The sequence below is a fragment of the Lytechinus pictus genome, chromosome 7 (genome assembly GCF_037042905.1).
Source record: "Lytechinus pictus isolate F3 Inbred chromosome 7, Lp3.0, whole genome shotgun sequence".
NCBI lineage: Eukaryota > Metazoa > Echinodermata > Echinoidea > Temnopleuroida > Toxopneustidae > Lytechinus > Lytechinus pictus.
Window position 1 is genome coordinate 30,431,338 of NC_087251.1, and position 14,471 is coordinate 30,445,808.

At 34.1% G+C, this 14,471-nt stretch overlaps 1 protein-coding gene across 2 annotated transcripts in view; it reads right to left on the reverse strand.

Annotated features, from left to right (window-relative positions):
• Window positions 1–1,639: 1,639 nt before the first annotated feature.
• The window catches only part of LOC129264584 (serine/threonine-protein phosphatase 2A 56 kDa regulatory subunit delta isoform-like), a 45,144-nt gene continuing 32,312 nt past the window's right edge, over window positions 1,640–14,471 (reverse strand). Inside the window, exons 12-16 of one of the 2 annotated variants that reach the window (XM_064102438.1) lie at window positions 12,463–12,590; window positions 10,876–10,977; window positions 9,285–9,357; window positions 7,232–7,339; window positions 1,640–5,372 (exon numbers count right to left, since the gene is read on the reverse strand). In XM_064102438.1, coding sequence (XP_063958508.1) covers window positions 5,220–5,372; window positions 7,232–7,339; window positions 9,285–9,357; window positions 10,876–10,977; window positions 12,463–12,590 — 564 coding nt within the window. In that variant the 3' untranslated portion in view covers window positions 1,640–5,219. The remainder of the gene's footprint in view (window positions 5,373–7,231; window positions 7,340–9,284; window positions 9,358–10,875; window positions 10,978–12,462; window positions 12,591–14,471) is intronic. The other variant, XM_054902485.2, reaches the window with a different exon arrangement.

The following is a 14,471-nucleotide window of genomic DNA, read 5'->3' on the forward strand; positions in this document are numbered from 1 at the left end:
AGAGATCAGAATGCGAAGGGCTAAGCATACCGGCTACACCCGTTACTAGTATATAGGGCAGATTCAGCATGTCCAATAAAGTGTGTGTGTGTGTGGGGGGGGGTATTGGTGTGACTGCTTCAAAGCATTAATTGTTGGGGTAGCCCTTTAAGCTTTTATCAAAAAATGCAAAAATGTTCATGTTATTTAGAGATTCAGATTTATGAAGGGCCTACAAAAAATGATGCGATATTACTTAGGTGACCCTGAGCAGAACATTCTTGAGCAGAATGTGAAGCGCGAGGTGAATTGGGGGGTGAATTACCGACATACAGACCCGAAAAAGTGTAATTATAAACTGTTAAGGAATTAACAAAGAGGACTAATCAAACAATGCAAGTAAGAAGTGCTAGCTGAAAATTTTGATATTTAGACCTGGAAACGGGACATTGCACTTTTTGCCAATCATCATATCTCACCAAAATAAAATAATGACAGCGTGAAGTTTGAGCTGAAATCTTAATTATCATCATATCAGCCATGTTCAGCCAACTGCAAGTTGAAGGCCTCCTCAAGTTGGTGCCAAAGGTACGTGCTTGTCTTGTGCTGATGCAATCCAATTTATGCTACTAGTATTATGAGAATCACTGACGGTCTTTTAGCCACATTGAGAATTAAAGTGTAGCGGGGCCTATATCCATGAGCCATGGAGTTAATACCTTAGATTTATTAATCCCATGTATTAAACTGTTCATGATGCGTAAGTAATCAAAAATGAAAGGAATAACTGGACTTTATGTAAGTTATTTACCTCTTTGATCATAAAAATAATAACTCAGCATCTCCGGTTCATTCCCATCTGGGATGCACAAAAAATTTCAACCAATTCTTCTGTTCAATCTATGCATGAAAATATTACGTAGTAAACAGTAAATACAATATAAATCATTTGCCTCTGCTAAAAAAGTTATTGATACCAGTTTGGGTTTTTTTTACTGGGACATATTGTATATCGTGTCCAGTGAAAGACAGAGGAAATGCCATTACTCAAATTTACACACTTGGTTAAAACCATCAGCAATTATTTGCACACACACACACACATAAATTTGATTTTGCACGTTTACTATTATCTATCACACCATCATTCATATTGAGCAAATTGAGCCATTATGCACCATTAATCACTTTGCTAGGTCCTGCATCATTGTCTCAATACAGTCATTGATAATTAATCCTTGAAAATATTCCTTTAAGCTGTGTGTAAAGTTACGTATGCTCTACATGAATATGTACCACAGGATTTAGACACCCTGTATTTCTCCTGGGATTTTCTCTTTTTTAAGGGGGACATAATTCTCATACAACCCTGATCAATTTTTTGAAAAATAACTTTTGCACTGAAATTCTTATTGGCAAACAAGAATATTAATCTATAAATGTCAAAATTTCAAGTTCAGCTTTAGTGAATCAAAACTATTGAGAATCTGGTTTAATAGCCATGAGTAAGGTAAGTCATTGTAGAATCATATTATATGAAACTTTACAAGCTGCTCAATGAAATAGTCTCAAATTTTTAACTTTGTTTTTATATACACAGTTTATCTTTTACTGATTAACTTTATTCCACGACAAACAAATAACAGGCGACAAGTCAAAATTTTGAAATATTTTTGTGTTTTTTTTTTCTCATTCACAAAGCACAAATGGATATCATCATCAACCACATTTCACAACTTCATTGTTAGATTTATATTTTATACATTATTGTCACTGCTACATAATATACAATGGTGCTTAACATGGGGGAAGCATGTTCACTTTAAATATACTCTCATTGTTACCTCTGTTTGTAAGGAAAAATAATTAAAATATTCCCCCAATTCAAAAGAGGACTGAAGAAAGTGTACACATCAAAAGCCACGTTTTCAGAAGCACATCAAGTATTCTGAATAGTGAATACAATTTAAAAATTTATAATCCAGCCCAAACTAATGGGAGCATATATTATAAATTTGATGCCTTTATATAAGGTGCTTTATACAAAACATTGACCTGACATAGCTCTATGGTAATGTTGCTTCTAAATTAAATGTGAATATTCATCTAAATAATCTGATACAATTCTCCCTTCCTGAATAGAAAAAATACTTTGTTGTCCAGAAAGATACTGATTAGATCAAATTTGAGGCCGGGAATTTAATGAAAGTACCAAATGTGCATTTTATAATTAATGCTCTAAAATACCAATAAAGTTTTCACACCCCCCCCCCCCCCCAATAACAAAAGTATCCTATTAAAACAAAAAACAAAAAACAGCTGCAAACCATTAATGTATTTTTAATATGAACTAATTTTCAGTTTTCTATAAATAACCACTGTAATTATTTTAAAATATACAATGCCGAAGTCTGTTCCTACTTTCACTTTGTTCATCATAACCTCTTCACCACAAATAATTTATTTTTCTTAAAAAAGAATAAATCCTAAAAGAGCTAATTTATAACTTGCATATACTGATTGATGGGTCACTCATTTCTCCTAAAAAGAAATACTGGAGGCGTCTAAAAAAAATCAATAGAATAGAATACCAGCACAATCTTACAAAAATCCAGTACAAGTATAATCAAATTTGACAATTGCAAGATATGCCAATTTTCTCTTGGATTATAGATTCTTTTCATCTCTAGTGTTCTCGTCTAAATAATATAAAACAAAACACAGTATATCTTTTACAACTGGCCTTATCATAAATGCTTTGAGGTGTATATAAAGAGTGATTCTCTAAGTATTATTATTTTTTAAATGCACATTAATGTGTAGAACTAATAACCACTTATGTTGATCTATATCTTTATAATAACACTGCATAAAAGGTGATTTTCTTCTACAATGTAGATAAAGATTGGGTATTTTTGGTATATGGTATGTAAACAACACATACATCTAAACAAAGAAACAGACAATGATTTTGTGCACTAATTCAAGAGTAAAAACAACCAAACATTTCTTGCAATGACCCTGAATAGTGCATAGTGGTACCAGTGATAACAATAATACTAATTAAAGCATAGCATATGATGAGAACCAAAAGAATAACTCATTTAAAATGTAAGCACCACCCTTTGACTGACAGCAAAAATACGTAGCATACAGAATCCATAAACTTACTAGATTAAGTTTTCATCCTTTGTATAAATGTTGTAGAAATGCTGACACAAATAGAATGCATTTTTAAGAAGTAATTGGTGGTGTGGGGGGGGGGGGGGGGCTATCAGAAAAAAAGTACAAACCTTTATGCATGAATTTCATTTGATATCATTTTCAACAGCCCATAAATACTAACTTTTTTTTCTGTTGGGTCTACTAACACAGGTGCTACCATCAAGTATATCAACTAGAAAATGTTGGTGCAGCTTGACATGAAATTTGCTACCATCTCAAAAATAGAATCTCTACATGGTAACATGATCAGTTGAGAGAGAAGACATTACTAGGAACCGTTTAATGACATGTAGAACTAGCACAGGTTGGAACACTGATCTACATATAAAGCAGGGATGTAATTAGGCACTTTGTTACACAAACTCAACATCCAATACAGTAGACATATTCATAGCTTTTTTATTTCTTTATACACATATCAACAAGAAATCACTAACCTTCCTGACCAAATTTCTACCACCCACTTATAAAAAGGATGCAAGTCTCAGCTTCTTTAGTTTCACAGATGAATGATCCATCTTCTTTCGTGTGTGTACATTTTTGTATCATGAAAAAATGAAGGTCACTAACCCCAATCCTGTGTCTATATCAAAAGTATATTTTGACAAAACAACTTAAGATGAGATGAATCCTTTTATAATTGGATGATATATTTGATCGAGTGAGATCATATAATACCCATATTATGTGATAGGTAGTTACAAACAAACCAATTAAACATATGCCACTCAATTCAATCTTGAGAGTAAGCATAATGTGATCATTTCCAGTCAATTTTTTTCTTTAAAATAAAATAACACTCCTAACCCTAGTCTAGAAGAAGCTTACCTAGCACTCCTTCCCTGCTACATGAATGTCTTTGGAAAGAGAAGATCCCATCTTAGGCAAACTCAGGTAGATAAATAATGCACTACATTGGTAAAGGCAATAAGATTCGCCATTAGAATCAACAATCCACATACAAGCATTGATTCTTTTCTACGAGAGACTCTCAGAGGGATTTTTTTTCTCAATAAATTACAATTTATTTTCCTATGGACAGCTGCTGCAGCGGGCGTAAACTGCAAATCAAGTCAAAGTTAACTCTTCCAGAAATGACTCTAATAAGCAGTAAAATGCAACATGTTCATCGTAATTCACGCTAAGCCAGCATGTAAATATATTACCCAGAATATAACTAAATGGTGGCGGTGTACACAAAAATAAAGCCGTTCAAACAGCTCAAAATCAGTCAGTGTTATTCAGCACTACAAAAATAGGATTCCATATACATATTTGCCCTGAAGTCATCCCAATATAGGAATCGATAAACATGATCGTCAGAGCTGGCCTCTTCAAGGCCGATGAACTACATTGCTACATATAATTCATTTCCAATTCAAAGAAAAAGTATATTTTCTTTGCATTATTTACAAAAGACTTTGTAAAAACTCCTCTTTTTTTTAAATATCAAATGGACAGAGCCCCAAAGAGGACAAGAATGAATGGCACTGGATGAACGCATGGTAGAAAATAGAGGATGGCACGGAGCAATCAGGATGTATATGTTTCAACATCCTGATTGAATGGGGGCCAGATGCAAAGAAACAAAACAAGAATTTTATTTTTTCAAAGAGGAATGCATAAAAGGAAATGATACATAATTGTGGAGGCAAAGTAATATCAAGAAAACTTCCTCCAAAGAATCATATATGAGAAGAGTAAAATGCGTTCATATGCAATGCAGATTCGGGGTTGGTTTCATAAAACTTGTTACAGTAACAAATTCACAATTTCTGATAAAAGCCACTGAAATCCTTCAATCTGATTGGTTGATAGTTCATTTGTAACAGAAATTGTGCATTTGCTATTATAACAAGTCTTTATGAAATAGGACTCTGGGCTTCATAGGTTTCCTTTTGGGGGGATGGGGATTGGTTTTGGACAGGGACAGTATAAAAGATCCAAAAAAGGGGAAATTTTGGATCATGAACAAACAAAATAAGACCCAAATACGAGGGCTGGTGGAGTAAGACTCAACTATTGGTCTCGGGTGACGAGACGAGGAATTCCTCATGGCGTTTGTGGGAGCCAATGGCCTTGATGGTGAAGGCATCCCTTGGAAGCTCCGATTTCCGTCTGAGCAGGGGCTTGGATTCCTTCCTACCTCCGGGTACTCCTTCAGCAGCCTGCGGGGGGGGGGGGGGGGGGTTAAAACAAAGGAACAAAATAATTAAGGCACATTATGAAGAAAAGGGTTGGAGTTAAAGAGTAGGAGGAAGAGAAACAGGGTACATTAAAAAGAGAAGAGTTTGAGTGATGGAAAAAGGGGAGAGAGACAGGAGGGTTTTCCCCAGAATGGAATAAGAAAGGCCAGACAAGAGAATGTATGCCAAAAGAGGAGAAGGAAAAGAAAAACAATAATTTGCATTATAACTGAACTCCTTGCATCTCCTTAACTGAGCACACAGAGTAAATTATTGACGATAGGAAAACACCCCTCGGCCATACATAATAGTCTGCTACATTCCACCCAAAGGGCCGTTTAGCAATGTAATGTAAATGTGATGTAAAATTATATATGACAGAACCAAATGCAAATGCAAAACAGTCATTCAATTATGCAATTTTTTTAAAAACAAACCTCACAACCCTGTGCACCCCTCCCACAATAAAAGTAAGCAGTGAATGGTCACACATCGTGCACATGCAACTTGCATGTACGAGCAGGTAATAAAATCAGACCAAGTGGTCTAAGACTAAAGTGCAATTAAACCATGGAATTGATCAGAAGGGGTGGGACCACTTCACTGCAGAATTCAAAAGAATGTAGAGTGAAGTACCTAACTCTTGGTAGAACTAAGTGACTCTACTTTATTAATGTTTATAATAGTGCGCCAACTAGATAATTAGCACCTCATAAATGTTATATATTATTATAATGACATTCCTTCCAAAAAAATATATTTCTCCTTTTCTGAAACATATATTGGACAGATTAATTTTGGAGGACATCTCACACAATATGACAAACACTTAGCAATAGAATAACAATTCACCACAAAAATACATCATTGTTCCAAGTTGACTGCAACATGTTTTCAGGACCAGATATACAAGAAATACACAAGTGCATCCTAGCCCCTCCCCCATGCTTTTCCTAGTAGCAAGAATGATTGCTGGCCTGATAATTCTCTAAAGACCTAATAGATTATTTTTTCATGACAGAGTCAAATTAAGAAATGTCATCTTGCGTAAACCACTAGTGGGATTTTCAAGCCAGCACAAATAATCCGATCTAATAATATTTCTTCAAGCATAAACATGGGTAGAGTGTGCTAATCCATGCTCATTGTAGCCAACTTACAGAGATTTAAACCTTTAATGTGCAATCCATTAGTTCCAAATGATTATGTATGTTTTAGACACAATGCAAATATCAATCTTAATATCAATAGACATCTTCCAATGGTGAACCTTTCATTGAGAAGTTGATATATATCGGCCCATTGCATTTTGCAATTAAATTGAAGCCCTAAAAGTGTGCTTCTGATCGAGTGAAAATGAAGCTTTGTTGATTTTTTCATTGTAAAATTTAGGCAACGGGTTAAGGACCATCCCCAAAAATGGAATTCAAATACTATTCTTGACTAATTCTCAAGCAATTTGCTAAATTAATTCCCATTGTAAAGAGGTAAAATATGGATATCTTCTGTTATTTTTCTCAAACAAAATTCATCCCAGAAAATATAATTGAGATTTGCAGTATGCTTAAATCAGCACTTCAGAATATCTGCTCTGAAGTTTGTTAGTTTTCACCTCACTTCCTTTTTTTTTACTATTTTTTCCAATTCATCTTTTTTCCTTTAGTTTGTCATTTTTATATTAAAATCATATTTTTTCCTTTTTCTCCTCCATTTTTGTTATTTCAAAATATTATTATGATTATTTTTCTTTTAAATTTGTATTGATTATCTAATGATTTTCTCCCTCTCTCACTCTCTTGTTACAATTATCATTTTGAGGGGGTGTTCAAATGAGCACTAACCTCATTCTTAATGTGTTCTTTGAGTTCGGCCTCAGAGTCCATCTCCATGTCGGGGCTGTTAATGCTTCCAGCCATACTATTGGGTCCAGTTAAACCCACTTTGGGATACTAGGCAAAACAAGAAACAAGCAAGCTCCTAATTACATACTCTCCACATAGTGTTTTTTAAAGCGTGGTATGCAGGGGGGTTTGAGCCAATCTACCCAGGTCAAATTCGGGCTAAGGTTTCTGACACATCAACTAAATATGACAATCTGGTAACCTTTCCCAAAGAGTTGACTAATCAATTAACAAACTACTCTACAAATATCTGGACTATGAGGATTGACAGTAGTGAAGTGAAGTAACTAATCAGCTGTAGTTTTATCTCTGATCAGACATGTTTCACTGAATGCCTGGAGAATAAACTACTTTTAAGTGAAATGATATCAAACTCTTACATTACTACACATACCATGCACAGAAAAAATTAACATGCAAAAAAAAATAATAAAGAAATAATATCTAGACATCAAATTGGGATTACTCTAAGCCATACTCTCATGGTACTTTCTACAAAAGACTTGATATACTGTAGTTTGTTTTATTTTTCTTGGCATTGCTTTATTGTTTGGTTGAGAGAACAACATAATAGTGGTTCAAACTTTTTTGACAAATTCAAACTGTGTAAGTTTTCAATTCTAAACTATCATTCTAGAATCTCGACACAAAGTTGAAAAGTGAAGTGTTAAAGATTATATTACAAGTAAGTTCATGTAACAATATTCTATTGACAAATAAATATTAGCATGTATATATTTATATTGTTAAACTAATATTCCAAATCATAGATCAATATCAACAAGTAATATGTTCTGTGAAAATAAATGTACCAAATTTGCTTATGTTTTATGATATGCATACTTCAATATTATTTGTATTCTAAAAGATAAGGAAGGTTTCTAGCAATACATAAAGAGCGTTTTTGCTAGCATGGGGCAATGGGGCGGAGGGGGGCGTGGCAAGACTGCTGACAAGTGTACATCTTTCTGTGTAATATAAAGTGCAAATACTTATTTGGACACTACCACCCTCTCTTCTACAGTACCTTAAATTATATGTAATCATCTCAATCCCTTTAAAGATTCTAAGAGTCTTTTCTTAAACTCTGGGTTAATCATGCATGAAGATAACAATGATATTGAGAAAATAATTTTTCAATTTCAGTTGGGCAAAATAATAGCAAGACCGGATGAAAAATCACTGAACATAATCATGATTTGTGCCCGTGCAGAGCAATAACATTGGGAGTTTCATCACATGCAAAGAACACATTAGTTTTCTTCGAGAATATGTCCCAGATCTGGAAACAAGCCACCTTTTAGGCTGCATTTACTTTCTTGTTTTTACAATGAATATTCAAACCGATATTGACACAAATACAACTAATATGATACAGAATACATGGTTCTACAGACATCAAAACCTTTACTGGGACATATACAATGCAAGGCCTCTTTGAACTACATGATTCATTTTTTTTTATAAGGAAGGTGCAAGAATATGGGACAAGCAATGAAGAATGGAAAGATAAATATTCAATTAGTTGAGTGTGAACGTGATCGATTTTAATGGAAAAACAATTTCCCACTATCAATTTTTGTGTGTGTGAAAGCTATAAGATTAGCCCAAATAGACATAACTTTGGCAAGTTTGATAGTTTTTGTACATTCTAAATCCTTGATATTCTTACCTTATATTGGTACAAAATAAGGTAAGTCTCCCTCTAAAACCTAAGATCAGCTTGGCCTGATATTAAACTTTCCCTTATCTATGAAATTTCCTTATTCTAGCTGATCACGGAAAAACAAAAGAAAAATGGTATATCTCGTGTACAGGTTTGAACTTGTATTATACTAATCAGCTTCAAAGTGACTTATTTTTATACATTTAATTCATCAATTCATGTTTTATATTAGGAAAGAGATAGTGACAACAGAAAACATTCATCCTATTATTATATTACTAAGACTTATGAACAAGAGATATTAAATGGAAAATAATGAACACTTACCGATGGATTTGATCTTGCTTTGGATTCTAATTTATTCCATATCTCATCCATCTTCTGCAGCTTATCTTTTTCCCTGAAAATGATAAATTAACCCCCAAAATTTTATGGCATCATACATATCAATGCATTTGATTGCTTTATAATGATGAAAAATCTTCCCTTAATCACATTTGTCCTTAATATAAAGATGACACAAAAAGCAACTTCCTATTAAATCTAAATCCCATAACAACCAATAAGGACTGAAAAACAACAGCACATTTAATTTTATATTTCTTTTGTGACTTATGAAAAATGTCAATAGTTTCTTTTTTTATGTGTGTTCAATCTTACATTTTTACACATATTTTAGTCTCTTAGTTTGAATTAAAACAAATTATTTTTTTCAATTTTTTTAGATATATTTCATGCGAACACTTTTTTTGTGTTGTTGAAATAGATGACAGTCCTATGAAGATGAAAAGTACATCACTATGTGGGTAAAGATTGCAATGTGATATCTTTCCTCTTAAATAAAACCCAGTATGTTCACATGTAAATGAAACTTCACACCCTAAATGATTAGAAATAACACCCACCCCTAAAAAGCCATTAAGATGATTTTCTTCTGGATACATCATTTGTTATGAGAAGGAAATTCATCCCCTCATGAACTCTGATGCTCAGGTCACAATTGAATGGGGACCACTCAACTATACTCCACACTAGCAAAACCAGAGGTTATCAAAATGGTAAATTGCTGACTGGTCTACAACCACTTTGTCTAACTACCATAGGAGCTGAGGAACTGAAACTCTGCAACATCCTTTGAGGGCACCCTTAAATTGCATTAGTTCACCAGCAGGTACTGGCTTTGCAGACAGACATTTTTCCTCATTTGTAATGCACCATTTCTTGTATTTCTCTTTACTCTTTGTTTTTGCTCTTTTCTATTAAAGCCCCTTGAGCTTAATCAAAAGGGATGAGACACTATATAAATCCTATGTGTTATTATTATTATTATCATTATCTCAGATGGTCTAATCCCATTTGTATATAGCCAGTTTGTCTAATTCCTATCTAAGTGAAACCTATTTGTTCTAGTATCCACTTGGTCTAACTCCATTGAGTCTAGATGGTTAGATGAACTGTTCATGAACCAAATTTTAAATTGACAAGGTAAAACATAAGTAGACAAAGAGGGCATTAGACGAACTTACCATTAGACCAAGTGGGAATTAGACCAAGTGTACTGTAAATCATGTCATTTAGACCAAATAGATTAAGCTCATGTGGTATTAGACTATTTGAAAAGTAGACCAAGGGATTTAAACCAACCCTAACTGATCTTTATTTTATTTGCCAAACATTATACCCTATTCACATTTCCACATGCTTTCTTTGTCAATTTTATTTTTATAAACAATCATTTTTATCAAGGTATATTACTTTATTGCACACAAAAAAGGCAAATATGGTGGAAGAAACGCTTAACATGATATAGTGTGCCCATGAATAAAGTTGAGTGCCCCCCCCCATCCCTTACCCCCTGCAAACTGATTATCAACAATAAAGTACCTGAATACATTCAAGTAAGAGTTATAGTACTTACAATTGTACTTCATCTTTGTACCTCTGCATGCATTCGTCAAAGCGTTTCTGATTGATTTCCATGAAAAGCTTCAGAGCGTTGTAAATCAGGCCGTTGATGGTTCTGAACAAACAGTAACAACATAGTCAGGATTTATAAGAAAATATTGAACAAATGAGAAGTAAAATTCAGTTCCATGATGTTTGCTCCAGCGACAATTGCTCCTCTATGAATTTCACACACGAATCAAAGAACTTCAACCCTAGATTTACCACTATACCCTACCCTAAACATAATATAAAACTCTATTGCAAACCCTAACCCTACATCTTAGATGAAATAAAGCCTGGAGCAACTGTCGCAGGAGCAAATGTGTCACCCTTAGAACCTGAAATTCAAGTCCAAGAACAACTTTATTGGGTGTTGAAAGAAACTTGCGATCAATTGCAAGTCTATTTTTGGTCCCTAAATCAATCATATGTCTTGCAATAAATTACAAATTCAGGATTGATTACTTATCTGCTCTTTGGAACAAGGGATGTAATCTGATTTGCTAGAACTGAAATCAATCTTTCAGTTGTAAAATTGCAACAGAATATTTGCAATTGATTGCAAATTTTTTCTTGTAACACCCCCTTTCATAGTCTATTCAAATACCAGTATATAAAAAAAATACTTGATTCCTTCAAAATTAATGTTACCATTATTGTAACTTCATTTCATAATAACCTTAACCCTATACACCACCCCCCCCCCCTTTGTGATCTACCAAAATTGTGAAGGTTAAACCAGCTGTAAGAACCAATTTGATTGCTGCAAAACCATCATACATCACAATACAATGTTCTTTCTTTCAGGTCTTGTGCATCTCTTGGTAACAAGTTTATGATAATTGGAAAAAAAAGTTATGGGGCCATGGCTTGTTTTTTGTCCCTTTCCAATTGCCTACCCTCATATCAACTTCCTTTTGTCTATTGGTTTGATGGTTAAATTACAACAACCAAAGGGGCATTTTTCATAGACCATGGGAACAATTAGATGACTAGCCCACATCCATTTTCTTCACATTCATGGTCTTAACATATTTCAGAGGTCAAATCTTAAGGGATCAGAAGGTCAAGTCAAGATAATGCACGCTCCCAGACTATTATCTTATCCAAAAGCCACTTGCTCCTTTTCCTGGATTTGCAGATCAAATGGACTCTTCAGCACACATGTAAACAACAAGGGGTTCACTAAAATTGTTATTAACAAATTTTTTTACATTCTATTGATCAATTCAATTTTTCTGGCTCGGATCTAAAGACATGTTAATTTCTGCACAAATTAAATACATCTTGGTCAAAATCATGAGATATAGTCCCATATATCTGCTCATCCCACGTACAAATGTATGATGGTAAACAAGATTGGAAATGAGGGACCCCAAGGAAAGAGGATAATTGCATGATCCCAGATAAAAACAAGAAATATTACTACAGATGATTAATACCCCAATCTGCGAAAATAGCTATATTTGGGGAAATTAGCGCGATGGGTGAAAACCAAAATTGAAACCAACACACGTTAAAAGGAGAAAATAAAGAATTTAAAAAAAGGAAGACTTACTTGTTCCAATGTGTCTTGGAATTCTTGTACAATGCTGGAAACATGATGGGTAGTATGGTCTCATCATTGTCACTTATTAAGCTCATTATGTACTCGTTGTTCCAATAATACAACGCTCGTTCTGCAACCTGAAGGGCAAACAGACAATCAACTCATGTTAACTTCTTTTCAAGAAACAACGTCACTTCAACAATGGCATAAGCTATTACAAAATAATGAGATCGTTAAGATTTGAAAATAGTATGTCAATGTACCAGAGAGATAACATGAAGCTCACAAGTTTAAAAGGAAAAGATGTTTTTTTTGTTAAAAGCTTCACAAACTAACTGATAATCAAACTTAAAGCTAAATTACAGTAGTTGAAGTAAAACACTAATTTCGTGAGAAAGTCTGTAAAACCAAGGTTAAGTATGACTATATCATCGTGGATCTAGATCTGGTACAGTTACATAAACTGAACTTTGTGAAATCATAAAATCTAAGCTGAAATACGATCACATTGAAGATCGCCAACACAGATAGGCACACGTGGGACAGTGTATTATTATTGCTGGAATAAAGACCCGACGGAAGTGACCGAATCCGCGCTTATTTTGCTTATTTCTCAGCAATTACACAATTTCTTCCAGAATCCTTTGGCACATATTTTTTATTCATACAAACAGACACTTGGGTGGTCATTATATTAGATTCTGTAAAAAGTCATTTTGAGATCGTTACCAAAACTGGAATTTACCTTTAATATATATCATGACAACTAGACCATACAATCATTAGCTGCAATTCAACTTGAGTACATAAAAAGAAAGTCTAACAGATATTCAAAATATGATTTTTTATCTTTTTGTTTCAGTCAACCAAATAAAAAACTTTGAGACTTTAACTGGTAATCTTTAAAAAAAAAATCTAAATGTGGCTAAAGAAAAGATGTACCATTCTCATGGTACATTGTGGTTCTGGGGCGTTTCATAAATAAATTTTTGAAAAAAAGCAAAACAGTTAATAAATTATAAATAATAATAATATAGGATTTGTATAGCGCGCGTATCCACCTTGTTAGGTGCTCAAGGCACTCCCATATTAGTATTACCCTGGCTAAGCTAGTCTACCGCTTCCGTTGCGCACAGCTTTTTGAGGAATTACTTCTTGCTAGTACCCATTTACCTCACCTGGGTTGAGTGCAGCACAATGTGGGTAAATTTCTTGCTGAAGGAAAACATGCCTTGGCTCGGAATCGAACCCATGTCCTTCAGATTGAAAGACGAGAGTCTTAACCACTAGACCACGACGTCCCCACAACGCAAAATCTACCGAAAATCATTTGATTTGATTGGCTGATGATAGAGAATTTATGCATTTGTTATTATAACAAGTCTTTATGAAGAGGGCCCTAAATAGGTGGTTTTAGACCGCCTCGAAGTTCGTCAGTTCCAGGTATTCTCTGATCGGGAAATTTACCCCGATCAGAAAATACCAGGTATTTTGGTAATGTGAAAGCAAACTACGCGTAATTTCCCCGAAAGAAAATGCCCGCTAAATAGTAGGTACTTGGCGAAATTACGAGAACTTTCGCGAGGATTTTTCCAAGGTCGCAGGTATTTTGGCAATGTGAAAGCAATTTACGGGAACTTTTAGCCCAGCGGGGCGGTGTGAATGCAGGAATAATTAATGGGTATTTTTTAGCCTAAAAATGTTCTCATAATTTAACGGGGATTCTTGTGATCGAGGCGGCTTGAAACCGCCTAATGATAATCATAACATTCTCTACCTCATGCAATTGGATACAGAACTTACAAAGAAATCAACATAGGGCACGTACCAGCATTATGATTTATGTCATCATCAAATATCAAAATATATCCAAAGAGGTAAATGAGAATCCGGTTTATCTCTTTATATCAAAATCACCCTCAGTTATATTTAAGTAAAAAAAAATAAAAAAAAATACATGTATTATATCCTCCAAGGAGTTTTCTCAGGCTATATTTTGAAGATCCTTGTGAACCATA